Source organism: Aquarana catesbeiana, linkage group LG04 (assembly GCF_042186555.1).
Source record: "Aquarana catesbeiana isolate 2022-GZ linkage group LG04, ASM4218655v1, whole genome shotgun sequence".
NCBI classification, from domain to species: Eukaryota; Metazoa; Chordata; class Amphibia; order Anura; family Ranidae; genus Aquarana; species Aquarana catesbeiana.
Genome location: NC_133327.1, coordinates 567206368 through 567233160, shown reverse-complemented (window position 1 = coordinate 567233160; position 26793 = coordinate 567206368). Strand labels below are relative to the sequence as shown.

General features: G+C 41.2%; 1 protein-coding gene across 1 annotated transcript in view; it reads right to left on the bottom strand.

The window, feature by feature from the left end:
- Positions 1 to 4916: 4916 nt before the first annotated feature.
- ANAPC1 (anaphase promoting complex subunit 1) overlaps positions 4917 to 26793 on the bottom strand; it is a 168091-nt gene continuing 146214 nt past the window's right edge. Inside the window, exons 41-48 of the mRNA XM_073628045.1 lie at positions 25855 to 25932; positions 24953 to 25020; positions 23423 to 23561; positions 16176 to 16262; positions 12062 to 12157; positions 11609 to 11807; positions 6545 to 6679; positions 4917 to 5743 (exon numbers count right to left, since the gene is read on the bottom strand). Coding sequence (XP_073484146.1) covers positions 5628 to 5743; positions 6545 to 6679; positions 11609 to 11807; positions 12062 to 12157; positions 16176 to 16262; positions 23423 to 23561; positions 24953 to 25020; positions 25855 to 25932 — 918 coding nt within the window. The 3' untranslated portion in view covers positions 4917 to 5627. The remainder of the gene's footprint in view (positions 5744 to 6544; positions 6680 to 11608; positions 11808 to 12061; positions 12158 to 16175; positions 16263 to 23422; positions 23562 to 24952; positions 25021 to 25854; positions 25933 to 26793) is intronic.

Sequence of the window (26793 nt, the reverse complement as noted above, 5' to 3'; positions counted from 1 at the left end):
TTCTGCCTTCCATCTTTACTGCCAACCTGAGAAACCTCTGGGACTGGGATGAGATTGGAATATGCAGGTATGCATCTTTTAGATCCACTTACTCCATGAAACAACCTGGAGTCAGAAGATTTCTGGCGGTGAAAATTGAGTCCATCTTGAACCTTCTTTATTTGATGGCTCTGTTTAATGGTTTTAAATTGAGAATTAATTGAAATCTTCCTATTGGTTTTTTTACCAGGAAGACATGCAAATAGAAGCCCTCGTGCCGTTCTTCTGGTGGCACTGGGATTACTACGCCCTGTTGCATCAATACCTCCAGAGAGGACTTCATGGCCAGGGCCCTTATTGGATCTCGAGGAGCATTTGTCATCAGAAACCTTCTTGGGGGGCTTCTGGAAAACTCGAGAGTATAACCCTGCGAGAGAGTGGTCAGAATAAACTGATTTGAAGTTATCCCTGACCACTGCGGAAGAAACTCTCGTAATCTTCCGCCGACCCGCAGGGATGAGTCATTGTGAGCTTTCGGCCTGTGAAGGAGGACGGAAGAGAATTCCGCCTTTGCCCTTCGCCTTTTGCGCGGACCAATTTTTTTCTCCTGCCCTGAAACTTATTATCCTGCTGTTGCTGCTGAGTTTTTTGAGGTCAAAAAAGACGTTTTTGGGTCTGCTTTTTCTTTTTGACTGGGAAGGACTTCTTCTTATCGGCAATTCTGTCTAGGATATTATCTAGATCAGGGCCAAAAAGAAGGTCACCTGAAAAGGGAATACCACAAAGTTTACTCTTTGAAGCTGTATCACCTGGCCAGGTTTTTAGCCATAAAGCTCTTCTCGCAGCATTTGTTAAAGCTGCAGACCTAGCTGACATTTTGATAGCTTCAGCCAAGGCATCTGCAATATAAGCAACCGCAGAGATCAGGGTAGGAAAGGAATCTAAAATCTCCTGCTTGGGGGAATCTGCCACTATATGAGATCTAAGTTGGTTCACCCAGTATTCCAGATTCCTGGCTACACAAGTTGTGGCCATTGCTGGCTTTAAATTGCTCATGATTGATTGCCATGATCTCTTGAGCAAAAGATCCATTCGTTTGTCCATTGGATCCCTCAGAAACCCCATGTCTTCAAAAGACAGGTCTGTGGATCTTGAGACCTGCGAAAATGCCGCATCCAAATTGGGCACCTTATTCCACACCGCAGAAGGGTCCTTCGTCAAAAGGGAAGCGCCTTTTGTGGGCTCTGGAAAAAAAGGGCTTTTTCTCTGGAACTTGCCATTCTTTAGTAATGTGCGTCAGAAATGACCGAATGGACCGGAAATGTTCGCCCCTTAGGCTCATTTAACCCTGCATACATGCGGTCATGAAGAGAACTCCTTCTTTTCCTCACTTAAGCCAAGTGTAACATGGACAGCCTTAAGGAGTCTGTCCACCTCCTCTAGGGAAAGCTTGAATTTGGAAGGAGCCAACTCCGCCTCCTCACTATCCTCCTCCGAATCTTTAACGGAAGGAGTAGGGGACTGCTCTTCCCTGATTGAGGGGTCTTCAGGTAAAGCTTCTACCATGGGGATAGAAATAGAACCCTGGGAAGCCTCAGAAGTGGATGGCTGACTAGCAGTCGGATTGACTAAAGAGTCACGAAAAGTCTGAATCGTGGCGTATAGTTCCTTCTTTACAGAGGCAACCAGGTCATCAGAAACCGAAGCTGATTCCTCCTTAACTAAAGAAGTGATGCATGTACTGCATAAGACTTTTTTCCAGTTTTCGCCCATTTTGGCCCTGCAAGAAGGACATCTCTTTTTTGAGTCAGAGCTTTTAGCCTGTGAGAGAAAAAACAAAAAAGGGAGACCCAGTCTCAGCTACACAAGAATCACCCACAGGTGCACTAAGAAGAAACCAGTCAGCCTCTAGTGCCCAGACAGGCCCTTTGCCACTAGGGGGTAGAGAAAAAAAGAGATAGACCAAACCCAGGAAAAGGAAGAAAGGCAGACTTAAACTGCTGCTCCTACCTGAGCTTTACTGGCGCCTGTGCCTGTCCCCACCGCTGCAGACGCTGAGTCCTCCATCTCTGGTGTGCAGCTTTCCACCTGTGGCTTCATATGCCGCTTCCGGACTCCCATAGTGCATCTGCACCGGACCGGAAGTGGAAGTAGGCGCCAGTTCCTGTCCTCCCTCCTTGCATCCACGCCGGAAATAACGTTTTTGCTGACCCAGTGACCCGCCTTGTCACTTCCGGCACGACTGACGGCCAAAAACATGGCGGCGGCGCATGTGCACCGCCGCTCCTACGACCGCGCGGGCCACCGGGTCTACGGCTCTCACTGAGCACCAGGGGGGAAGAGGAGCCCGATTGCTACCGCTGCAAAGGCTTGGGTAGGCCGGGAGGACAGCGGGTCTCCTGAAGGAGGAAAGAGAAGGAAGCCCCGTCTCCCAGGAGCACCTGAGAGAACTAGACTCCCCTTCCAAAAGATGTTCCCTCCGGGCCGGAAGAAACACAAAAAGTGAGGTATGGTAGGGAGGCGCCTCCCTTTAAAGTTTGGAGGAAGGTGGTGTTTCCTGTTTCCGGTGGGTGGAGTCGTTATCAGGTGCTGTCCTGAAAGACACCTTGGGAAAATATATTCATCACCAGGTAGTTTAAAATCTATTTTATGCATATATTTAAGGGTGGCTGTCAGTTCTTCCATTTACCTAATATCCTGGATTTAAGAGAACTAGAGAGAGAAAATGGGCAGGGTGGTCTGTTTCCACAGAGTTGGTATGCAGAACCTAGCTGCACTGACAAGATGAATTCTTAGGGAGAATTTGTATGTGGAGATTGGAAGTTAAATGTAGTAGATATGTAATAATAAACTTTATTTTAAAGGCAGCTTCTCAAATTGCTTTACAAGGAAAACACAAGGAATACACAGGATAAAATAAAGGAAAAAAAGGGACAATTAAGTGAAAGCTCACCTAAAGAAAAAATGTTTTTAGATTTGATTTGAATGCGTTTAGAGAAGATGTCTGATGTTCTTTGGAAGTGAATGCCAGAGTTTTGGAGCATAGCAGGAGAAGACTGTCTCCCATTAAGTGTAGCTGAGTAGAGGAGACACACAGGAGACCAGAATTTGACAATCGGAGGGTACGAGGGAGGGGTGTAAGTTGATCAAAGTTCAGAGAGATAATGAGGTGCCAAGCCATGAAGAGCCTTATAGGTGAGCAACAGGATCTTAAAGTGTTTGTTACTCTTAAAAAAAATAGATCCTGATCCCTTAAAGCATGAATAACAGCACAGTGTTTGTGCTGTGTAATTTGACCCCTTGTATCACCTGAAATACTTGGTTGATCCTGCCCTCCTTCCTGTAAACTGACCACGGCCTATCATGGCTGTTAAGCCCTGACACAGTGGTCAGTTTATGTGCCTCTATCATCAGCAGCTCTCCTCTCCTGTGTCCTCCTCCCCTCCCTGCCTGCCTGTCACAGCTCCATCCACTCCAAGATCCCCCCCCCAGGTGCTATAGTATAAGTATGCCATCCCTCTGTTAAACAACATTATGTGTCCTGTGCTGTATAAAAAAATATGCTGATTTGTACCTATATCATAGTGTCTCCTCGGCTCTCTCTCCTCCCCAGCTGATGTCAGCGGGAGTTCAGTATCTCTCGCTATTAGCCTTCAGCTGGAGAGAGAGAGCCGAGGAGTCACATGAGCACCTTCACCAAAGTCCAGAAGGGTTAAGTTCAACTACATTCCCAGAAGGTATGTAATTTGGAGCAGGGCTCTACTTGCAACATATCACAGGGATGTTATCCATTTTATGGAGTATGGTGGGTACTCTGTACCAATGGGAGAGGATCTTGTATCCATAACCCTGAACATTTTTAGTTTTGTTTGGATCTAACATTGTTTGGATGAGAATGGCATAGCCAGGGCAGATTCCCATTTATTTTTTTTGTAAGTAGTCGGGGGTGGCGTGGGGGGACTCAAATTTTGTTAAATCGGACCTTTACCCTAAACTAACTCTCATATTGCCTTGACTCTACCCCCCCCCCCCACAAACAGATATACATTTTTCTTTTTTATTTAAACAATTTTTGGGTGTGAGAAGTACTAGTATTATTCCTGTAGTGGTCCACTCCGGCAAGAAAGAAACCAACTTAACGGCGAGCCCTTCAAAGGCCTAATTTTTTTGCCAAAACTTTTTGGAAAATGCTAGAAGAAAATCAAAAAAATGAAGAGGTTTATACTTGCCTGCTCTGAGCTTAGAGCGGCTCCAAACCTTTATCCCTTGTGAATTTGCGGCCCATTCAAGTAAAAGGGGTGCTTATACAGGGTCCAAGGGGTTAAAGCGGGTTGTGAGGAAGCGATACAATGCCTCCTCACTGCCTGTCAAATGCTCTCTGAAGAGTGATTTGAACACAGCTGACTCTTCAGTGAGCATCACACATGTGAAAGAGTCCTTATGGTGACACAATGGCTGGTGTGGCAGTGATCAGAGACACAGACTGGTGTGGCAGCGTTCAGAGACACAGACTGGTGTGGCAGCGATCAGAGACACTGAAACTGGTGTGGCAGTGATCAGAGACACTGGGACAGGTGTGGCAGTGATCAGAGACACTGGGACAGGTGTGGCAGTGATCAGAGACACTGGGACTAGTGCAGAGATGATTAGGGACACTGGGACTGGTGTGACTGGTGTGACGGTGTGGTGACATTCATGGTTATTGGCACTCCAAACATGGCAAGCAGATGCACGTTTTTTCCCTATGGAAAAACCCTTGACAAATGCGTCAAAAAGCGTAGTTGAAAATACACTAAGCTCAAACGCTCAAAAAGCTACATGAGCTACTTTGGCTCGTTTGTCACGTGTAGGGCAGCCCATTGAGATTACGGTTTTTCAGATATTCATGACAATGCAATCTGTTAGAGCTGTTGCAGCAGAACACAAAAGAAAAAAAATAAATTTTAACTTTTTTTGTTTTATTTTGTTAACAAAAGTTTATGTACAAACATGTTTGCAGCATCGCAATGTCATAATAGAAATACACATAGTTTTAAGACAAATAAAACAGCATAAACTTTCCAACCTTATAGATTTATCCCATTGGTCTTGGATCTACCAAATGGTGAAAATCTGGCTGAAATTCTCATAGACCTCACCTTTAGACAGTATCTTCCTTCTGAGGATGTCAATACAATTTTCAGGTAACCAAATTCTTCTCTTCAAAAGGTCTTTTCATAGATACTGTATCTGTTAAATGTATTGCTTGCAGGAATATGAGAATGGCAACGCTGAAAACAGCTATGTTTGCTACTTAGCCACCTTTTGGTAGAAATATATCCTTCCTTTACATGTAAAACGTAGATTTATACTACATAGGCCTGCTATCTTTGATAATCAGTGCCTACCCACAGACCAGGGTAGACATCTAATCTTGAGGCATTTGATGTATTTGATTCCAAATCATGACTAACATCTTCACCCACATTTTGAGTAATGCGTTTACAACCTATGGTGGATAGGAGTACCATTTTCAGCTGAAAATGTCACCAATTGATAAACCACAAAGTAATCAACAGGAGAAGCTTGCTAAACAAAGTGCTTAACATGCATTACTCTTTTCATTCACATTAGTCTTCATTAATGTGTTCTGCCCATCCTGGGATCTCCTAGAGGACCATAGACTGAGGGTTTCCAAGGAGAAGTGGAGCAAGTCTAAGTAACGCTCTCACTGGCATTCTGAGGTCTTGGAATTTCAACAGCAGCTCAGAAAAACTACTGCTTCCTGGAGGGAAAAAAAATTACAAATTTATGATTAGCAATTGTCTGGTTGTGATGTCAACAAATCTCTCTCATTTCACACATTTTCAGCAAAAAAAGAAATTGAAAAGGGGGATAGCAGTGTCACAAGAATAGGCATACCATATACATATATACACATGATATAATCAGTGGCATCACTTGAGGTAGTCCTCCATGACAACTGTGAGGTCCAATTTGGTGCACTAAGATGCACTATGTTGCACATTACTGTACATTAAGGCAGGCCAGTTATTTGAATGGGCTGCCAACACACCGCCATGGGCCTAAAAATGCAACTGCGCCTTATTACTGTTACTCTGCATAGTGCTGTGCTGTAATGCAGGTACATTACTTGAGGCCAGTTTTAGAGGAAGATAGAAAAAAACAAACACTCTACCTGAAATATAAAATCAGACTGAACCCAGAACTTGTACAGCTCTGTCATTAACGTGAAGAACAGATATGTAAAGTAAGTTAACAAATTCAGCCAATATTCCTCATAGAGGTCCGTGATAAAAAAATTACAGTGGAGATGGGCCCACACACGTAATTTTGATTGCAAGAATACCAAGACACTACTGATAAAAAAAAATTATCAAGAACGGCTACTTAGAAAATGTTTTTAGTGATTGGGATATAGTGCATAAATCCTTTACTGTGTACATCAAGTCTTTATGGAACCTTTTAATCATAGTACAGAATGAAATCATGGCATATTATTGTGTTATAAATATACACATGCCAACAATAAATCATAAAAGATTAGAAACAAAACAATACGAACCTTCAAGTTTTCCTTCCAGTAACATCTTTGGAGCAGGTACTGAATAGTAAACCAAGAAACAGGCCAACATACTAAGCTGGGAGTCTTCCACTGGCTGGCCAGCTAAATAAGAGTGCAGAGTGATGTCTCCTCCACCTATTGGGATGAGGGAATAAGGGAAGGAAATATTCATCATGTGCCAATTTGTATTACTAAATTAATATACAAAACGTATCTATTGCAAAAAAAGCAATTGCGTTAATATGATGATGACATTTTAAATGTACAAAGGCATTTGGGATTCTTTTACCAGGGACTAACTTAAGATAAGATAAAAGCTAACTTAATAAGAGAAAAGCACAAATAGACATTTTCTGATTTCAGAAGTCTGTGTGAACTAACCCTAAAATATTTCTCTAATTTAAGATTTACAATCTAATACAGAAATAAACACATCAGCTTGACACCTATAGAATTACAGTGCATCTGGAAAGTATTCATAGTGCTTCACTTTTTTCACATTTTGTTATGTTACAGCCTTATTCCAAAATGGATTAAGTTCATATTTTTCCTCAAAATTCTACAAACAATACCCCATATAATGGCAACATGAAAGAAGTTTGTTTGAAATATTTGCAAATTTATAAAAAAACAAAAAGAAAAAAAAAAACAAAAAGAAAAAAAAACACAGGTACTTAAAGGAGTTCCAGTCAAAAAAAAATTAAAAATTAAGAGTCAGCAGCTACAAATACTGCAGCTGCTGACTTTTAATTGGACACTTACCTGTCCCAGGGTCCAGCGATGCAGGGGAAGCCCCGCCCGTCTCCCCCTCCATTTGGTGGCGCCGGCATTGCAACTGTGGGCTCCGGGCTGTGGCTTCACAGCCTGGCACCCACTGCGCATGCGCGAGTGGCGCCGAGCGCCGTGATTGGCCGCTCAGTCACCTGAGACCTGTAATGGGTCCCAGATGATTGACAGGAGGGAGGGAGCAGAGCTGAGCCCTTCCTGTGCCGAGGGGGAAGTGATGTTACCAGCCCAGGCACTGGAAGAGGCAGACTACGAGGGACCCTTTTTTTAGGATTTTTCATGTAGTTTTTTTTTTTTGGGTGGAACCCCACTTTAAGTATTCACAGCCTTTGCTCAATACTTTGTTTAAGAACCTTTGGCACCAATTACAGCCTCAAGACTTTTTCAGTATAATGCTACAAGCTTGGCTGGCACATGTATTTTTGGGCAGTTTCTCCTATTCTTCGTTGGAGGACTTCTCGAGAGTCATCAGGTTGGATGGGGAGCGTCAGTGCACAGCCAATTTTCAGATCTCTCCAGAGATGTTCAATCAGGTTCAAGTTTGGGCTCTGGCTGGACCACTCGACATTCAGAGTTGTCCTGTAGCCACTCCTTTGTTAAAGTGGATGTAAACCCGAAATTTTTAATTTTTTTTATCATACTGTAGAGTATAAGATTTGCTATCATTTGAGCCCAGTCTTGCCACACAGAGTTAATCCATCTCTGAGCAATCCTCTTTTATTGTTCAGTGAGACAATTCTTGACAAACTGAGAAAAACTTTGTCAAATCCTCTCCCTTGCTGTGAGTGACAGGTGATTTACATCTCATGCACTAGCCTAAGAGACATGCATTATTTTTAAATTCCCTCCCCCACTCCTTTCTTCAGCAGCTCTGCAAGGATTGGCTGTTCCACACCTCCGCATGATTTGGCATGCTGAAGTCATGTGGTTACTTTCCTGTCTTTTCACTGGATGTTAGAGATCATAGCAGAAGTTCAGCAGCAGTTCAGTGTTAGAAATACACAGAGAAAATGCATATCGACAAGGGGAGTGTAGAAGTGGGCGGGGAGTCTACTGACATCACGACTCCACCCACCGAGCTCCAGACAACAGAATATGCAGTTTTTCGGGTCTAATAACAGACAGAGGGGAGACATTTTACAGGTAAAGATACATGCAGGAGGCATGTATATCCTTATAGATAACCCCTATGGCAGTAGTTTAGAAAGGATGACATTGGGTTTACATCCACTTTAACTTGGCTGCGTGCTTAGGGTCGTTGTCCTGTTGGAAGATGAACCTTCGCCCCAGTCTGAGGTCCAGAGCGCTCTAGAGGTTTTCATTAAGGATGTCTCTGTACATTGCTGCATTCATCTTTCTCTTGACCCTGACTAGTCTCCCAGTTCCTGCCGCTGAAAAACATCCCCCCAGCATGATGCTGCCACCACCGTGCTTCACTATAGGGATGGTATTGGCCAGGTGATGAGCAATTTTCTCCAGATAGGAAGCTTGCCATTCAGTCCAAAGAATTCAATCTTTGTTTCATCAGACCAGAGAATTTTGTTTCACCACGATCGTACAGTTTGGCCAGGCGGCCCGCTCTAGGAAGAGTCCCGGTGGTTCCAAAATTCTTCCATTTACAGATGATGGAGGCCACTGTGCTCATTGGGACCTTCAATGCTGCAGACATTTTTCTGTACCCTTCTACAGATCCGTACCTCAATACAATCCTTTCTCGGATGTCTAAAGACAACTCCTTGAACTTCATGGCTTGGTTTGTGCTCTGACATGCACTGTTAATGCTGGAACCTTATATAGACAGGTGTGTGCCTTTCCAAATCATGTCCAATCAACTGAATTTACCACAGGTAGACTCCAATCTAGTTGTAGAAACATCTCAAGGATGATCAGTGGAAACAGGATGCACCTGATTTGAGGAGTTTAAAAGGTTTTCACCTAAACCATAAGTGCAATTGACTAAGGAGGGGCGCAGTTTCTATATAGATTTTTTTTTTTTTTTTTTTTTTTACATCCAGGCAATGAAGACAAATTTCCTTTGTGTGCTTTGGAGAAGGGCATAAGGATGGCTATGTTCTTACAGAGGTGGAAGACTGATACCTCCTTAGACAGAAGGGATTTTTTTTTTTTTTAAACAAGCGAGAGCGAAGCAAGATGTTTTTGAAACAGAATGAAAAAAGGTTGAAACCTGTCCTATGACAGTGCTTAAGGATTAAGTTCTGGTCAAGACCTGATTGTAGGAAGGCCAGAATATGAGGAGGAGTAGTTTCCAGGCTTGAATTGCTCGTGTTCACACCAGGCAAAGTAGGAATTCCACGTATTATAATAGATCTTTCTGGAAGTAGCTTTCCTTGCTTAGCAAGGTAGGAAGAACAGGCTCAGCGACCCCTTTATCCATTAGGACTTGGGATTCAACAGCCATGTTGTTAAAGCTCTGAGACAGCAGATCCAGTCTGTTGTAGAGGCCAGGGGATTGTGTGCTAGAAGTCTAAGTATGTCTGTGTCCTCTAAGCCAGTTTGATCAATGAGAATGACCTTCTTCCTCTTTTGAGCAGATGAAGTAAAATTCGCACTGGGACAAAGGCATAGATTGAACTGGCACCAGGGAATTACTTAGATGCCTGAAGCCCACGCTAGATGATCCTTGGTCCTGGCCAAAAACAGAGGTAATTTGTTGAAACTGAAGGTCATGATGTCAACATCCAGAGTCCCCTATCAGAGTAAAGGGCCCATTCCACTTCATCCAGGTGGTAAAGTCTGAGGTAGTCACTTTCTACCGTATGATTAAGATATTACATTTTGTTCTTGGATTAGATATACTTTAACCACTTGCCGACCAGCCGCTGCAGTTGTACTGCGGCAGAATGGCATGGCTGGGCGAAATTACGTTATGTAACGTCGCTTCGCCCTGTGGCCACTAGAGCGCCCCCCACGCCGATGCGAGTGCCCGACGGCCTCGATCAACGCCGGGCTCCCGCGATCGCCGGCGAGACACGGAGAACACGGAACTGTGTGTGTAAACACAGTTTTCGGTTCTCTGGAGGGGAGAAGTGACAGATCGTCTGTTCATACACAGTATGAACAGCAATCAGTTATCTTCCCTGCACCGTCCCCATTCCCCCTTCAGTTAGAAAACACACTAGGACACACTTAGCCCCTTCACTGCCCCCTAGTGTTAACCCCTTTACTGTGAGTGACATTTTTACAGTAATCAATGCATTTTTAATTGCACTGATCGCTGCGCTGTATTAATGCCAATGGTCCCAAAAATGTGTCAAAATTGTCCGACGTGTCCGCCATAATGTCGCAGTCACGATAAAAATCGCAGATCGCCGCCATTACTAGTAAAAATAAAAATTAATAATAAAAATGCTATAAATCTATCCCCTATTTTGTAGACGCTAAACTTTTGCGCAAACCAATCAATATATGCTTATTGCGATTTTTTTAAATCAAAAATATGTAGAAGAAGAACGGCCTAAACTGAGGAAAAAAAATTTTTTTTTATATATTTTTGGGGGATATTAATTATAGCAAAAAGTAAAAAATATTGAGTTTTTTTCAAAATGGTCGCTCTTTTTTTGTTTAAAGTGCAAAAATTAAAAACCGCAGAGGTGATCAAATACCACCAAAAGAAAGCTCTATTTGTGGGAAAAAAAAGGACGTCAATTTTGTTTGGGTGCAACGTCGCACGACCGCGCAATTGTCAGTTAAAGCGACACAGTGCCGAATCGCAAAAAGTGCTCTGGTCAGGAAGGGGGTAAAGCGGTTAAAAATGACATTGTCACCAGACCAGGGGTAGAAGAAAAACTTTCCAATGGTGACATAGGGAAGATTTTTTTATCACTTCCTGTTGAGTCTCTTGTAAAGGAAGTGAGGGTAAAAATTGGAATGGGTATAAAGATAGCTAGAAAAACCTAAAATAGCACCTTTAGAAAGGGGACCACAGTGTCTGCAAAATGTAGGTTGTTATAACATTTTTTTTTGCACAAGCTATGTTACTACAACTAAGATCTCATTAAATACTAATGGTATCTCAGCTGGTCATGTACCCCCCCCCCCATCAACATGTGAAAAGTAAAGGCACAGGATACATTTTTATTCAGAAATAAACCTTGACACGGGTTCTAACTCTTTTCCAGTCAATAAACTAGGAATAAGGTAACCTAACCTTGAAAGTTTACCAAACTTTAACCCTAAAACATAACTAAATATTTAACTCTTTAACGTGTCCTCATCATAAGCCCACATAATTCAAATTTGAATGCATGTCAATTCTACCTTGAAGCCACTGGTCTAGGGTGTTATCAATGGTACATTTCATCACTGGCAAAAACTCAGAATTCATGAAAAGCCTTCGACAGGGTATTCCATTCATCCTCTCCTGGAGGTTCTGTGAGCTAAAGAACTCTAGAACCAGCTTTATCTGCCATAGTGCAAAGGTCTCTGTTGTTTCCCTCCTCTCTAGTCCTCGAACAGCCTAATTAAATAAAAAAATAAAATAAAAAAAAAGATCCATCAATTAAATGTTTCAATTGCAATTTGAATTTAAGACAATGGAACTTACATTTAACAAGTTATTAAAAAATGTAGAAACTACAATGCCTTGTACTTTACTTTTGTGAGGTATCCTATCAGCATTAAAGCTTCAACACGACCAGGAAAAAAAATGTACGAGCAATGATGAATAATGAAAACCACAAAAAGTAAGATCTTATACTACATCAAAATTACCTGGTCAATTGCTATGTAGGCAGGAAGCATCTCAGGGTTCTCTTGAATTACACATTCATACAAGATAGAGGAAAACAAGTCCAGGATGTCCTGTTTCTGAAGGTATAAATGGTTATAGAAAGTTGGGAGGATAATTAGAATTGTATATTGTGATGCAGAAAAGTACCTAATTTGTGCCTCAGTTGTCAAAACTCAAAAACACATTTCAACTTCAACTACTACAATTAAGCACTTCCTGCCCGGGCGGTGGTTCTGTTATCCTGACTATATGACGTCTTTCAGGACAACATGCGTGGCTATCGGTGGTGCAGTGTGTCACTCTGACACACCGCATCTCCGATTGTGGTAAGGAGCCTCTGACGGAGGCTCCTTACCACGTGATCAGCTGTGACCAATCACAGCTGATCACAGCGGGAACCAGAAGGTGTCGGTAAACGGCTTTACTCGGTTCGCACTGACAGGGAGAGCTGATTGACGGCTCTCCCTGTCCGAGGGGGGGGGGAGGGGTCTGTGCTGATAATCAGCACATTGATTATCACATCGATTATCAGCGCAGTCCCCATCATCTATGCCTGTCAGTGCCCTTCAGATGCCAATCAGTATTGCCTGTCAGTAGCTCATCAGTGCTGCCTATCCAGTGCCATCTATTAGTGCCCATCATTGCTGCCTATCAGTGCCTCCTATCAGTGCTGCATATCAGTGTAGCCTTTATGTGCCCATCAGTGCAGCCTATTGCCCTGTACACATGGTCGGATTTTCCGATGGAAAATGTGTGATAGGACCTTGTTGTCAGAAATTCCGACCGTGTGTGGGCTCCATCACACATTTTCCATCGGAAATTCCGACACACAAAGTTTGAGAGCAGGATATAAAATTTATAGTGCCGACGTACGTGTTTTACATCACCTCGTTCAGAACGATCGGATTTTCCGACAACTTTGTGTGACTGTGTGTATACAAGACAAGTTTGAGCCAACATCTGTCGGAAAAAATCCATGGATTTTGTTGTCGGAATGTCCGATCAATGTCCGATCGTGTGTACAGGGCATATCAGTGCCCATCAATTCTACATATTAGTGCCTCCTCATCAGTGCCCCCTATCAGTGTCACCTCATCAGTGCCCATTCATGCAGCCTCAGCACCTGATTTTTTTTCTCTCCGCAGCTCACCAACTTATTTCCAGATTCTGGAAAACTGATACTACCCCTCTGCTTAATCTTTGGGCAGATACTATCAACGATACCATGCTTATGGAGGAGATGCAGGCTCGAGAATCGGACAACTGGAAAAAGCACAACAAACTATGGGGTGTCTGGATTCATTATTCTAACTCAGATAAGTTTCAAAGATGATTTTTCACCTAGACAGAATATGCTTTCCTGTCAGGGGATGGCTCTATAGAGATTGTCTACTTATTATCGCATCTTTCGTGTCGTTCTGCTCAGTCTCTTTTCCTTTTTTCCTCTTACTTTATTGTCCTCCCTTTCTGCTGCTCCCCCCTTCCCTTCCCCCCCCCCTTATGTTATTCATGTTCCCAGATATGACTCATTGTTAAGTCCGATACAAGTGGGGCCTTTGGCCCTTTTGTTACCATGTCTTATTATGTATCAGTTACTTCTTTTTTTTTTTTTTCCCCCTCCCCATCTCTTCTTTTTGTACCCGCATATGTTTTGATGCTCCTTATCTGAAAAAACTGATAATAAAAATATATTTAACCAAAAGAGGTCCAGCTAAAAGGATGAAACTGTGCAGTCTTTATATTTAACCCATAATACTCTGCTCTATGTTTTCCCATGTCTGTATATTTTTTTTTATTTTAGTTGTAAGTTGATATGTCATAAGAGTAAAGGTGGAGGTCACAACAGCTCTATGTTCACAGATGAAAAACAAGCTTTCAAAGAAATATACGCTGTATCTATAGTGAATAATGAAGGGGGTATGGTTATGTTTTGGGGCTGCTTTAAAGCGACTGGTATGGAATTCCTTGAACCTGTTAGGACTGTTTCACGCAGGCTTCAGCTAGTATAAGAATAGTGTGAACAGAGAGTTTATGAAAATGTTGTCAAGCTTCAAGTAACTTTTTCTAAGCCTGTGAAGTGCCTTTCAGATGGAAATGCTATACACAGATCCTAATGGGAATGCTAATTGTTACTTTAAACAAGTTTCTAACAGGCTTTCAACAAACTTCAAGTAGTGCTGAAGTCCGCTAGCAGCTTGTTTAAAGTGGCAATCTGCATTCCCATTAGGTACTGTGTTCAACATTTACAAACTGGAGCTGGATTGTAGGTTCAGCAACTCTTAATGAAAGATATGCAAATGCCTTGTAAAAGCTTGCTGTTCACACTGCTCTTAAAGAAGCTGAAATCTGTGTAAAACAGGCCAAAAGGGCTCAAGACTGTCAAAGAATTATTTTGAGAAATGTACTACCCGGGGTCAGAAAGCTTTGTCTAAATCCAGGTCATGAGTCCTTCTACAGAAAAACCCAAAACACACAGCTAAGTGCTCTCCAGCAGACCAGGTTACCTATTAAGCTGGCCTAACAGGATTGGAATATCCATTTTTATTTTATCCCCATTGGTTAATAGCTTACTGTCGTGAACTCGTCATTTTCCAGGATTTAATGTTAATGAACCTTTAAAATAATTATTAAATGTATCGCATTGTATTCTATGTATTTTAAAAATAAAATATTTTGAAAGTAAAATGTTTCCACATTTTCATATTTTGTTAAAAAACATAAAAAGCAAGTAGGGCTGCAGGGATAAGGATTTTCTTTTGTTGTCTATGGAGAAATTCTGCAAATACACAATATGCAGTGGCCCTGCTGGCTCAAATAGATTACTATAACAATTGTGGTCTGGCAAAAACTTTTAGAAAAAATGTAAACTTTAAATTACATATTTGCTCATGGAAATTTGTTTTTGCTTTTAAAAGAAGATCCAGATAATGATATAAGTTTCAGGTGTCTATAGGAACCAAATAAGGGTATTTTCCACCGCAGCACAGCTAACTTCTTGCTCATTTTAAATGGATAAGTTCACCTTTTAAAAAAATATATAAATGCACATATTTTGCATAAAAAAGTACATTATTATTATTATTTTTTTTTTTCACAGGAGCCCGCAGAGCATTTTTCCCTTGCAATCAGTGGATCACTGGTACAACGTCAGGCTCCAGCACACACTGTCTGCAACTTCCGTACAGGCTTTCTGTTACAAACCTGTAGGCAGTGTGATTGGACTAAGAGTGCGCTGATCAGCTTGCTTGCGGTCTATTGAGAACTACAGGCCCTCTGCTGCGGTGGCAGATCCCTGTGAATGATTGATGTGGCTGTGCAGGTGGAACCCTGCACAGCTGCACTGTTTCCAAAATGTGAATGAGGGTGCGGGGAGAGTACTCCCTGTTCACTATCACAGGGAGGGGATAATCAGGAGTGTGGGGGGCAGGTCTGCAGCATATTATATGGGCCCTTTCACACTGAGGCGGTTTGCAGGCGCTATTGCGCTAATAATAGCGCCTGCAAACCGACCCGAAAGTGCCGCTGCTTTGTCTCCAGTGTGAAAGCCCACGGAGCGGTGCGCTAGCAGGACGGGAAAAAAAAGTCCTGCTAGCAGCATCTTCGGAGCGGTGAAGGAGCGGAGTGTATACCGCTCCTTCACCGCTCCTGCCCATTGAAATCAATGGGACAGCGTGGCTATACCACCAGCAAAGCGCCTCTGCAGAGGCGCTTTGCAGTGGTTTTTAACCCTTTCTCGGCCACTAGCGGGGGGTAAAACCGCCCCGCTAGCGGCCGAGCACCAACGGTAAAGCGCCGCTTACAATAGCGGCGCTTTACCGCCGACGCCGCCCCAGTGTGAAAGGGCCCTAAGTTACACCCTAAATATGGGTGCAATGTATAACATGCTCCAAAAAGTAAACTTAGCCTTTTTAAACCAAGAGCCCTTTTTACCCTTTATCAAACAGCAATTCTTTTTAAACATTACTGATACTAAAATAGTCAAAACTAAATAGAGGAATCAGATAAAGATAAACATCTTAAATTAGTTTTATACCACATATAAAAGTTTCAAAAGAAGTCAGAATTTGCATATTAGAAAAAGAATCCAAATTTTACCTGGCCCATATCAGTTGTTGGCTTGCAAAAGTATTCGGAGAATGACAGCAATGCCGGATCAGATGTGAATGCGGAAATTGCCTCTGGCTAATAAGGAAAAAAAGAACAGTGTGTGCTTAACTGTTTATCAAGCAACATCCCTTACGCAAGGCATGCCACACTTTATAATAACTCCAAAATGCTTTAATTAGTGACAGAATACTACACATAAAATGAGCCTCTGGGATATTGAGAGATAAATATAACTATTATAAAAAGAAAAGGTTTTTTTTTTTTTTTTTTTTTTTAAGAATAATACTTACCTAGGTGGTCCGATGCTGCATCTGTCCCCCACCAGCTCTAAGACTGAGAACCGAGTGAACCAAGACTTCCATTCTCAGAGCTCTGTGTGCAGAGAGCTGGTGACTGTGAGTCACCGCTGTCTGCTCTGCCCCCCGTGCTCACTGAAGTGCTGGGCTGTGGAGCGGGCAGGAGCGGCTGGCTGAGAGCCTGGTCAAGGAACGTGGGTGGATCCCGGCCATATTGTTGCGATCTTACCCCGCCTGGACTGGCTTTGTGACTTCAGTCTGTTCCCTGCTGAAAACGGGTCACAGGAGTGCAGAACGAACTGTACTGCTTTGAGGCAAAGGGGAAATACAGCCAAATAGGCTTTGACTGTACTTCTTTAAAGAAAAAAAAAACCAGACTTTTTTTTTTTCAATTTGGTAGCTGCCCGCTTCTCACTTGGGGTACTTGCACACTGTACTGATAAATGAACAACACACATTCCTGGCAAAAAAACAAAACAAAACATGAGGATGGGCTGTATAGCAATCACACAGGTTAAAATTCAGGGACACTCTAATACATGAGGTGTGTAACTGGCCAGATCACCATGTTAAAAAAAAAAAAGGAGGGAGAAAAGGCCTAAAAAAAGGAAAACTCTTGCTGCCACCACATCTATGGGTTGGTAAGCTTTAACCACTTGCCGACCAGCCGCCGTCATTATACTACGGCAGGTCGGCACGATCCAGCTAGCCTTCGTAGCTATACGTCGCCTCCTTTAAGCGGGACAGCAGGCGCGCGCTCGCTGCACTCGGGGATGCCGATGCTCGTGGCCGACGGTCGCGATGACCACCGGCCACGAGCGAATACGGGCACGAGAGGCGGAACAGGGATGTGTGTGTGTAAACACACAAATACCTGTTCTGTGAGGAAAGACAGATTGTGAGTTCCTAATAGCTAGAACCATGATCTGTCATTTCCTCTAGGTCAGTCCCTTCCCCCTATAGTTAGAAACACACACAAGGAAAACAGTTAACCCCTTGATTGCCCCCTAGTGCAGGGATATGCAATTAGCGGACCTCCAGCTGTTGCAAAACTACAAGTCCCATCATGCCTCTGGGTGTTATACTTGTGGCTGTCAGAGCCTTGCTATGGCTCATGGGACTTGTAGTTCTGCAACAGCTGGACGTCCGCTAATTGCATATCCCTGCCCTAGTGTTAACCCCTTCCCTGCCAGTGACATTTTTACAGTAATTTTATATGCATTTTTATAGCACTGATTGCTGTATAAATGCCAGTGGTCCCAAAAATGTTACAAAGGTGTCCGATGTGTCCACCATAATGTCGCAGTCCCGATAAAAATTGCAGATTGCCACCATTACTAGTAAAAATAAAAAAATAAAAATGCTATAAATCTATCCCCTATTTTGTAGACGCTATAACTTTTGTGCAAACCAATCAATATAAGCTTATTGCTTTTTTTTTTAACCAAAAATATGTAGAAGAATACATACCGGCCTAAACTGAGAAAAAAATTTACTTTTTTTTTTTTTTTTTTTTTTAAATGAGGATATTTATTATATTATTTATTTTATTTATTATTTATTTTTTATTATTATATTATTTATCATTTAATATATTATATTATAGCAAAAAGTATTCAAAATTGTCGCTCATTTTTTGTTTATACCGCAGAAAATAAAAAACGCAGAGATGATCAAATACCACCAAAAGAAAGCTCTATTTGTGGGAAAAAAGGACGTCAATTTTGTTTGGGTGCAACGTCACATGACCGCGCAATTGGCAGTTAAAGTGACAGTGCCGAATCGCAAAAAATTGCCTGGTCATTCAGCAGCCAAATCTTCTAGGGCTGAAGTGGTTATTTTTGTGGGTATTTTTGTTTTTGTCTTTAATATCGCTTTAAATAGAACTGGGAAGGGTTAAAATTGCTCTGTGTGAACCCAACTGGTTAGGTCTCCCCTAAATCTTTATCCATAGTGCAAAAGGAAACGTGGGTAACCAGTACAGGAAAGCACAGACAGTAATTAAAACCTCACAGGAAATTGTAGTCTTCCACAAAATATTATTTCGTTAGGCTTTGTCCCAGTCAGAGACTTCCCCATCACTTCCGGTCCCTCTGACCCTTTGTCATTTGTTTGACAACGCTGTCACAGGCTTCTATTAAATCTATGAATACATCATCATTTGATTCACCCTTTAACGAATACCAATAGGAAGGTAGAGCATGTTTGCACTTATTATTTATTTAGAGAAAATTGTGTACAAAAGGAAACATTTGTATTGTATTCTATATAGCATTCCCACAGCCAAACAAAGCAAGCGCCTTACAACCTCAATGTCTTGGGAAACTAAGGCTACTGAAGTGAAAATAAATCGGAGATACTTTTTAGAACAATGTTTAAGATGGAGATTTGACATCTTGTAGTAGTGTTCCTAAAAGAGCCAACAAGAAGTCATAAGTAACGCTTAACCCTTTCGCTGCCAGGCCCTGTGCTCCATTTTGTACACTCGGGGGCAGACCATTTTTGCAATTTTTCCATTGCTTTTTCATTTTTCACTTATAGCTTTCAAAGTTTGTAAAAGACTCCCCAAACCATATATTTTCTGAAAACACAAGATCAGTAGAATAAAAAGAAGGTGCTACTGATGTCTAAGGTCCCCCGATACTTGCGCAAATGTTTATCAAAACAATATATTTTTGCTAAGAATCCACTAAAATCAAGATGAGCAGATAAATACTCTGCACATTTTTACAAAATTCCTACTGAATATAAAAGCTTAACCTGTATTGAGTTAATAAATAACAAATATTTGTAACTTTTAAATTGCATCTTTTTGCGAAATGGTGAAATTTGAACAGACACAAAAGTGTAAATATCCAAATATCTGAAAGTTTTCGGTTTTCCCTTAGAGCTTTCAGAATTTGTGAAAGACCCCTAAAACCGTATATTTTCTGAAAGCATATGACCTCTAGAATAAAAAGAAGGTGCTACTGATTTTTTTAGACCCTGCGGTATTTGTGCAAATATTTATCAAACCAATATAATATAATCGCAAAAAATACACTAAAACCATTATTAGCAGATAAAAACACAGTTAATTTTACAAAATTCCTGCTAAATCCCAACTAAATATAAAAGCTTAACCTGTATGGTGTTAATAAATAACAAATATTTGTAAATTTTAAATTGCGCCTTTTTGCAAAATGGTGAAAATCGACCGTACCCAAAAATCTCTAAAAATTTGTAAAAAAGACTACCCAGACCATATATTTTCTGAAAGCATATGACCTATGGAATAAAAAGAAGGTGCTACGGATTTTTTTAGGCCCCGTGCTATTTGCGCAAATGTTTATCAAAACAATATTTTTGCTAAAAATTTACCAAAATCATTATTAGCAGATAAACACACAGCTAATTAAGCAACAATTCATGCCAAATTAGAAGCTATCCTTCTGGACAAAGTCCCTAAATTTGAGCAGCTCTGGAACCCTTCGGTAAACCAATTCTTACCTGGCTTTGATGAAACCTTACTATGCCCATGATACCTTTAGCTACCTTTCTTTACCCTACCCCCTGACACCACTCTTTTGCCCTCCTCTAGGGGGATCCCTTCACCCACCCCCCACCCTTTTACTCTTCCTTCCTTACCCCTTATCTGACGCCCCCCCCCCCCATTCCCTTGCTCCATTCTACCCCTCCTACGTGCTTGCCCCTTTTCCCCCTCGATTCTTTCTCATCTCTATCCTCTCCATTCTACCGCAGCCTTACTTTAACTTGCGTTTCTAGCCAGGCTTCCCTTTTGTTCACCCCATTACACTCCCTGACCTGCAGTCTCCCAGTACTCTTGAGCTCTTTGGTATTGTCCCCTGTTGGGGTGCCAACCAGCTACCTCTGTTACTTAGGCATGACTAAAGCTCATGCCCCCCCTCGTTACCCCCCTCATTTTTTTTTTTTTCCAAACCGTTCATATACTGTTTATGCCTAGAATTTCAACCTATGTATAGCAATATGGAGGATTATCCTCCCTTTGATAATTGCCATGTACTTTTGTTTTGACCCAACATGGGCTTTTCCATGCTTCAGCTTCTGTTACATTGTTCTTATTACATGACTGTAATTGCATGACCCTTAGTGGCCATGCACACATAGGCTGTTATCAGCAGTTTTGGGCAGTGGCGTTTTTGAGCAGTAAAAAAAACCCAAATCTAGTGGGTTCTGAGAGATGTTTTTCAGCTGTAAAAATGCTCTAACACTGATAAACATTGATAAACACTCAGAAACATCGCTTTTGATCCATTGAGAAAAAAATTAATTTTTTTCTTCAAAAAAAAAAAAAAAACGCTAAAAAACGCTAATAGATGCTAAAAAACACAATTGCAAAAACGTTGAAAGACTCACTGCAAAGCTACTGCCGTTTTTATAACGTTATTTTAACGTCCAGTGTGCATCAGGCCTAACTCTCTTAATGATACCTTTTGTACTTAACCACTTGTTATCTTCAATAAAATATTTGAAGAAGAAAAAAAAAAAAAAACACAGCTAATTTTACAAAATTCCTGCTAAATATAAAAGCTTAAACTGTATGGAGGCACCGTGGAGAGGCTGAGTGCGGGCATTCCTGGGGGGAATTACTATGTTTGTGTCTTTTTTATATATATATTTTAAATTTTTTTTAATGTTTTAATTTGGGGGGGGGGAAGATGTCCGAGGTCTGAACAGACCCCCATATATCTTTTTTTTTTTAGACAGAGAAAGGAACTGAATGGTCATTGAAGTGACCATAAGCTTATAGGAGAGGAAGAAATGAAGCCCGTACGGACCTAGCAATAAAAGGTTTAAAGGAGAATTCCAGATATGGCATTTTTTCAGAGTTACATTGGTTCAGCTTAGACACTGCTACTCCAGTGATCTCCACTAGGCTCCTGGGTCCTGTGCCGAGTGGCTGCCCTGCTGTATTCTGAACACAGGAGGTTAGCCACTTGGCATGGTGCCATTCGGAGAGTGCATGGCATCTTTTCAATGGATGCAAAGCATTCTCTGGCTGGGCAAAGTGAAGATTTACACAGAGGTATTTACTGTCAGAAAAAAAATGTTTTACTATCCAAAGTTAAAACAACAAGGGCAGAGGATTTAATAAATGGAAAGATGAAAAAATGACTGAAGTCCCGCTTTAAATCTTCTGCCCTTGTTGTTTTAACTTTGGATAGTATAAAAAATTTTTCTGCACGTAAATCACGTAAACCCACTTCCTGTTTCTTGTCTCCTCAAAAGCCTAGGCTTATGACATCCTGCACAGCGCTCTCCCTCATTCTTGTGAGAGTTTGCCAGGAAGGGAGGGGGGATGAGTCATAAGAGGGCCAATGAACAGGCAGCAACTTCAGCTGCCCACAGTTAAAATGATTGCAGCCAGACTCAGTGGAGGGAGATTTCTGCAGCATATTTGGCAAGTACAGAATCACAGTATATATAAAATAATATGCAAAGTGGTTGGAGAGAAACATCAGAATGGCAAAGATGTTTTTATTACAAATTATGTGAGCAGACTGTAGTTCCTCTTTAAAGTATAACTAAAGGCACATTTTTTTCTTAAGTTTTTGGATAGAGCGGAGAGGAATTAGAATATCTGTCTGGTTTTATTGCTGTCTCTGGCCCCGTTAGGCCCCTTTCATACTTGTGCGACTTGTCCTGCGACTTGGGAGTGCAAAGTCGCATGATAAGTCGCACCCTATGATTTCCAATGAGAACCATTCATATCTGTGCGACTTCAAGTCACACCCACTTCAAATTCGTCCCTGCACTACTTTGGTCTGACTTTGAAGCGAGTTGAGGTCCACAGACCTCAAGTTTACACAGGCATTCCTTGAAATCACACCCACAAAATCATGGTAAAGTCACGGCAGTGTGAAAGGAGCCTTAGGGAGATTCATCCTCTCCATTTGTCCTGTTTACCATTCACATTGAAAGAAAAGAAAATCCCAAATTTTGGTTTGTCCCCAGAAAATGAATAGGGGAAATCAATAGGGAAACTAGTTCTGGTGGCCCGGGGATCCCCAAGAGATTCCTTTAAATTTGCAGGGATTTCCTCTCACTTCCTGTCTTGGCTATGGGACAAGAAGTAAAGGAAAATCGCCCCAAAGAGGCAAGGCAAAAAATAAAACAGCAGCTGTTGTTAAAACCCTCCCTTACTCTATCCAATAAAAACAAAAACTTTTTACCTATAGTTCTACTTTAAGCCTAAATACATAGAGGGAGGCAAATTAAATGTACACTCTCCATTTAACCCCTTCAAATTTTCAATGAAATAAAAAAAAAAAAACGATTTCTCCTTGATTCATTTTTAGCATATGCTGTATTGTTGTTTTTTGCTTAACATGCATACCCGTATTCAAAGGCAGAGAAACATTTATCAAAGTGGTCCAAAGAGTGTTTCCACCTACCTCACCTATATTCCTGAGTTCTTAAAGAATATATATTTGCCTCTAAATCACCAAATATAGCCTTAATAAAAAAAAAAGCATTTTGTAATAAACTGCTAATGCTGGTCATAAACTAGGTGATTTTATGCAACCATTTTCAAGCAGCTATTAACCATAAAACATTTCGCAGATCAAAGCAACTTACCAACAGCTGTTTGTCCATATCAGCAGAAACTATTGGCGGTTGATTGTCTATCTGCGCAGTCTATTTTGCAGTCACAAAATTATTGCAAATTCCCCCAAGTAAAGCAGAAACCACCCTCGTCATATTAAACCAATACAGTACATAGCCACAAAAAAACAGCTAGTAGCATCTGAGAGTGAGAACTAGTATTGATATCTGCGGCTGCCTCTCTTATGGTCACTTTTACACATTGGAACTATTTTAAGTGCATGAATTATGATATAGAAAGTATAAAATTATAGGCTATAAAAATGAAATAAAGAAACAAGACATCAGTTTTTACACCTAAGGAAAAACTACCTTAAATGTACGAGCTTCAGAGTTTCTGAGAGTAACAGTCTGAGCAAGTAGACTTCTCCAGCCCATGGGGTCTTCTTTGTAGGACAACTGTCCAGCACGAAGCTTGACATATAAAACACCATCCTTAGAAAGGATAGATCTAACAGGGAAAGATAAGAGACAAAAAAAGTTGGCTTGAGTTGTTACATTTGCAAACTGGGATACTGGACATCCACTTGTTAGATAATAAAAATTAAAGTGGACCTTCAGTCATTTTTTTCATCCAATAAATCTTCTGCCCTTGTTGTTTTAACTATGGATTGTAAAACATTTTTTTTTCTGACAGGAAATACCTTATACAGCTCATTTCCTCTTTCTTGTCTGGTCATTAGCCTAGGCTTATGACATCATGAAAAGCTCGCTCTCACTCTTGTGAGAGTTTGCCAGAAAGGGAGGAGGGATGAGTCAGAGCAGAGCCAAGGAGAGCTGCAGAGCTGGATGAGGGCAGAAATAACAGGAGACTGCAGAAATCAATGAGTATTCATCGAGAGAGTAAAAATGTGCAGGCAGTTTTGTGAGTGTGAGTGTGTGTGTGTGTGTGTGTGTGTGTGTGTGTGTGTGTGTGTGTGTGTGTATATATATATATATATATATATATATATATATATATATATATATATATATATATACACACACACACACACACACACACACACACACACACACACACGTGTATCCAGGAAAATGGAAAGCATCTTCAGTTGCCCACAGTTAAAGTGGCTGCAGCCAGACCTATGGTCCATACACACGATCCGAATATCTTACGAAAATTGTCGTCTGAGGAAGAATCGTACGATTTTCCGATCATGTATACACTACTTTCCAGAGCCGATCATGACAGTTCATCCGCTACTATTCGACCGGACAAGCACGAAAATGTTCCTCGTATGATACCAGCTCGTCCGATTTTTGTTTAGTCAGTATAGTTGTCGTCCGAAATACAATACAAATACATTACAACACATGACATCACTTCCGATTTTTTTTTCTGTCGTACGAGAATTTTCGCGACTTTATTTACCTATTCAATTTCTACTTGCGACTATTAAGCGAAAAAGGTCGTACGTTCTGTCGTACGATATTCGGATCGTGTGTACGGGACATTAGTGGGGGAAGATTTCTGCAGCATATTTGGGATGTACAGAATCACAGTAGAATCACAGTATACATAAAATAATATGCAAAGAGGTTGGAGGGAAGCTTCAGAGTGGCAAGTGTTTTTATTACAAATTATGTGAGCAGACTGTAGTTCCTCTTTAACTGGCAATAAGAGTAACTTTCTCTGCCATACAAGTCTAAAATGAATGTTACCTAAATCAGTCCTATAAATCAGACTGCCCATAGGTATGCATTTTGAGGCTTTGTTGGCTTGCTAATATATTTGATTGTTGAAAATAATATAACAGCATGTGTTCAATATATCTACACATGATTATTTCTTTGAGCATTAGTACTATTTTAAAACACACATATTTGTTACAAATTACGTACTTTAGATGGTGTGTTCCTTTTCGTAAATCGATAACAATCTCCCAGTAGCGAGGACCCTTCACTTTTATCTAGCAGTGAAAGGAAATGTGAAAAAAAAATCTAATATGCACCGTGCAGAGGAGACAGATAAAAAGATTAATAAAGCAATCAATATCCTGCTGTTCAATTCAGTTGAATTCCCTTTTTTCAAAGCTAACCACAGGGTGGAGGGCCATCTCCGCACAATGGATATCACAAAAACACTGTTTACATTCAGAGAACTAGTCACAACTGGGCTTATACAAGAACATGTATCATCAGAGCTCAATCACATCAGATGTGATTCAGTTAGGCTTAGTAACTTTTATAAAGCAGGCAAACTAAAATTGCAACTGAAAACCCATTGCGGTATTATGTGCAACAAAAGATACAGTATAGAGGAGTTGTTGTGCATTTTGAAAATATCTTGTTTGCTGAAGTTTTGGGTGTGTATTCCTGCAGGTCAATTTAAACACTTCACCTCTGGAAGGTTTTACCTCCTTCAAGACCAGACCATTTTTTGAAATTCAGCACTGCGATACTTTAACTGGCAATTTCAAGTCTGTTCACAAAATGCAACCTCTGTTTATTAGCAACTCCTGCGTATTTGCAACCTCAAGCAGACACCAGAGACAGTTTTGAGCAGGTCTGCAAAAGAATTACCACTGGAAATTAAGACATTTTTTGTCAAAATGAAACCAATTTTCACTTAAAACAAAACAAAAAGAAGTGGACAGTGGGAGGTTTAATGTTGTTGCTGTGCTATTTTAGAGCAATAGAGAAAGCTGCTAAATTATATTAAATCTGTCTCAACCTGTCTTACTACTCTTATTCAGCATTGCCTTTCTGTGTTACAGCATACATGTTCCCCACTCTCTATGTACCTGTTTAAGAAGATGGAGCTCTGGAAGTAGAGTGGGTGCAATAAGTTCCTCTGTAGTCTCCTTGTACCACTGGGTTCCCTGTGATGAAAACATATAGAAGACGTCAGTCATAATAACTGTTAAATTGTATAGATAAGTGCCTGATACCCTGCACTACTAATCCCCTGTACACACGGTCAGACTTTCCGAAGGAATACGTGCGATCGGAGCTTGTTGTCGGAAATTCTGACCGTGTGTGGACTCCATCGGACTTTTTCCATCGGAATTTCCAACACACAAAGTTTGAGAGCTGGCTGTAAAATTTTCCGACAACAAAATCCGTTCGCGTAAATTCCAACCGTGTGTGGACAATTCCGACGCACAAAGTGCCACGCATGCTCAGAATAAATTAAGAGACAAAAGCTATTGGCTAATGCCCCGTTTATAGTCCCGACGTACGTGTTTTATGTCACCGCGTTCAGAACAATTTTCTGACAACTTTGTGCGACCGTGTGTATGCAAGACAAGTTTGAGCCAACATCCGTTGGAAAAAATCTGATGGATTTTATGTCGGAATGTCCGATCAATGTCTGATCGTGTGTACAGGGCATTAGTGTACTAAAATCTACCAGGAACCAATGTGTATTGACAACCGTAATAATATGTGCGAGGTCTGCTGCTAAATACCCAGAAGTGTGAGCTTTACTATCACAGTGGTGATTTCTTGTATTGCTATTAGGAGCACTTTGAGGCTGGGTTCACACTAGTGCGAATTGGATGCGGTTTCCCCCACATCCAAGTCGCACAGCAGGAGATTGTGACCGACTCTCTATGTAGCCGGTTCACATATCTCCGCAGCGGCTCTGGTGCCATTTGCACAGGAGCCCCATGTGTCTTTTGGTCCGTTTCAGATCTAAATTCAGCCAAACATTCGAGCTGAAATGGTGAACGAGAACGCAC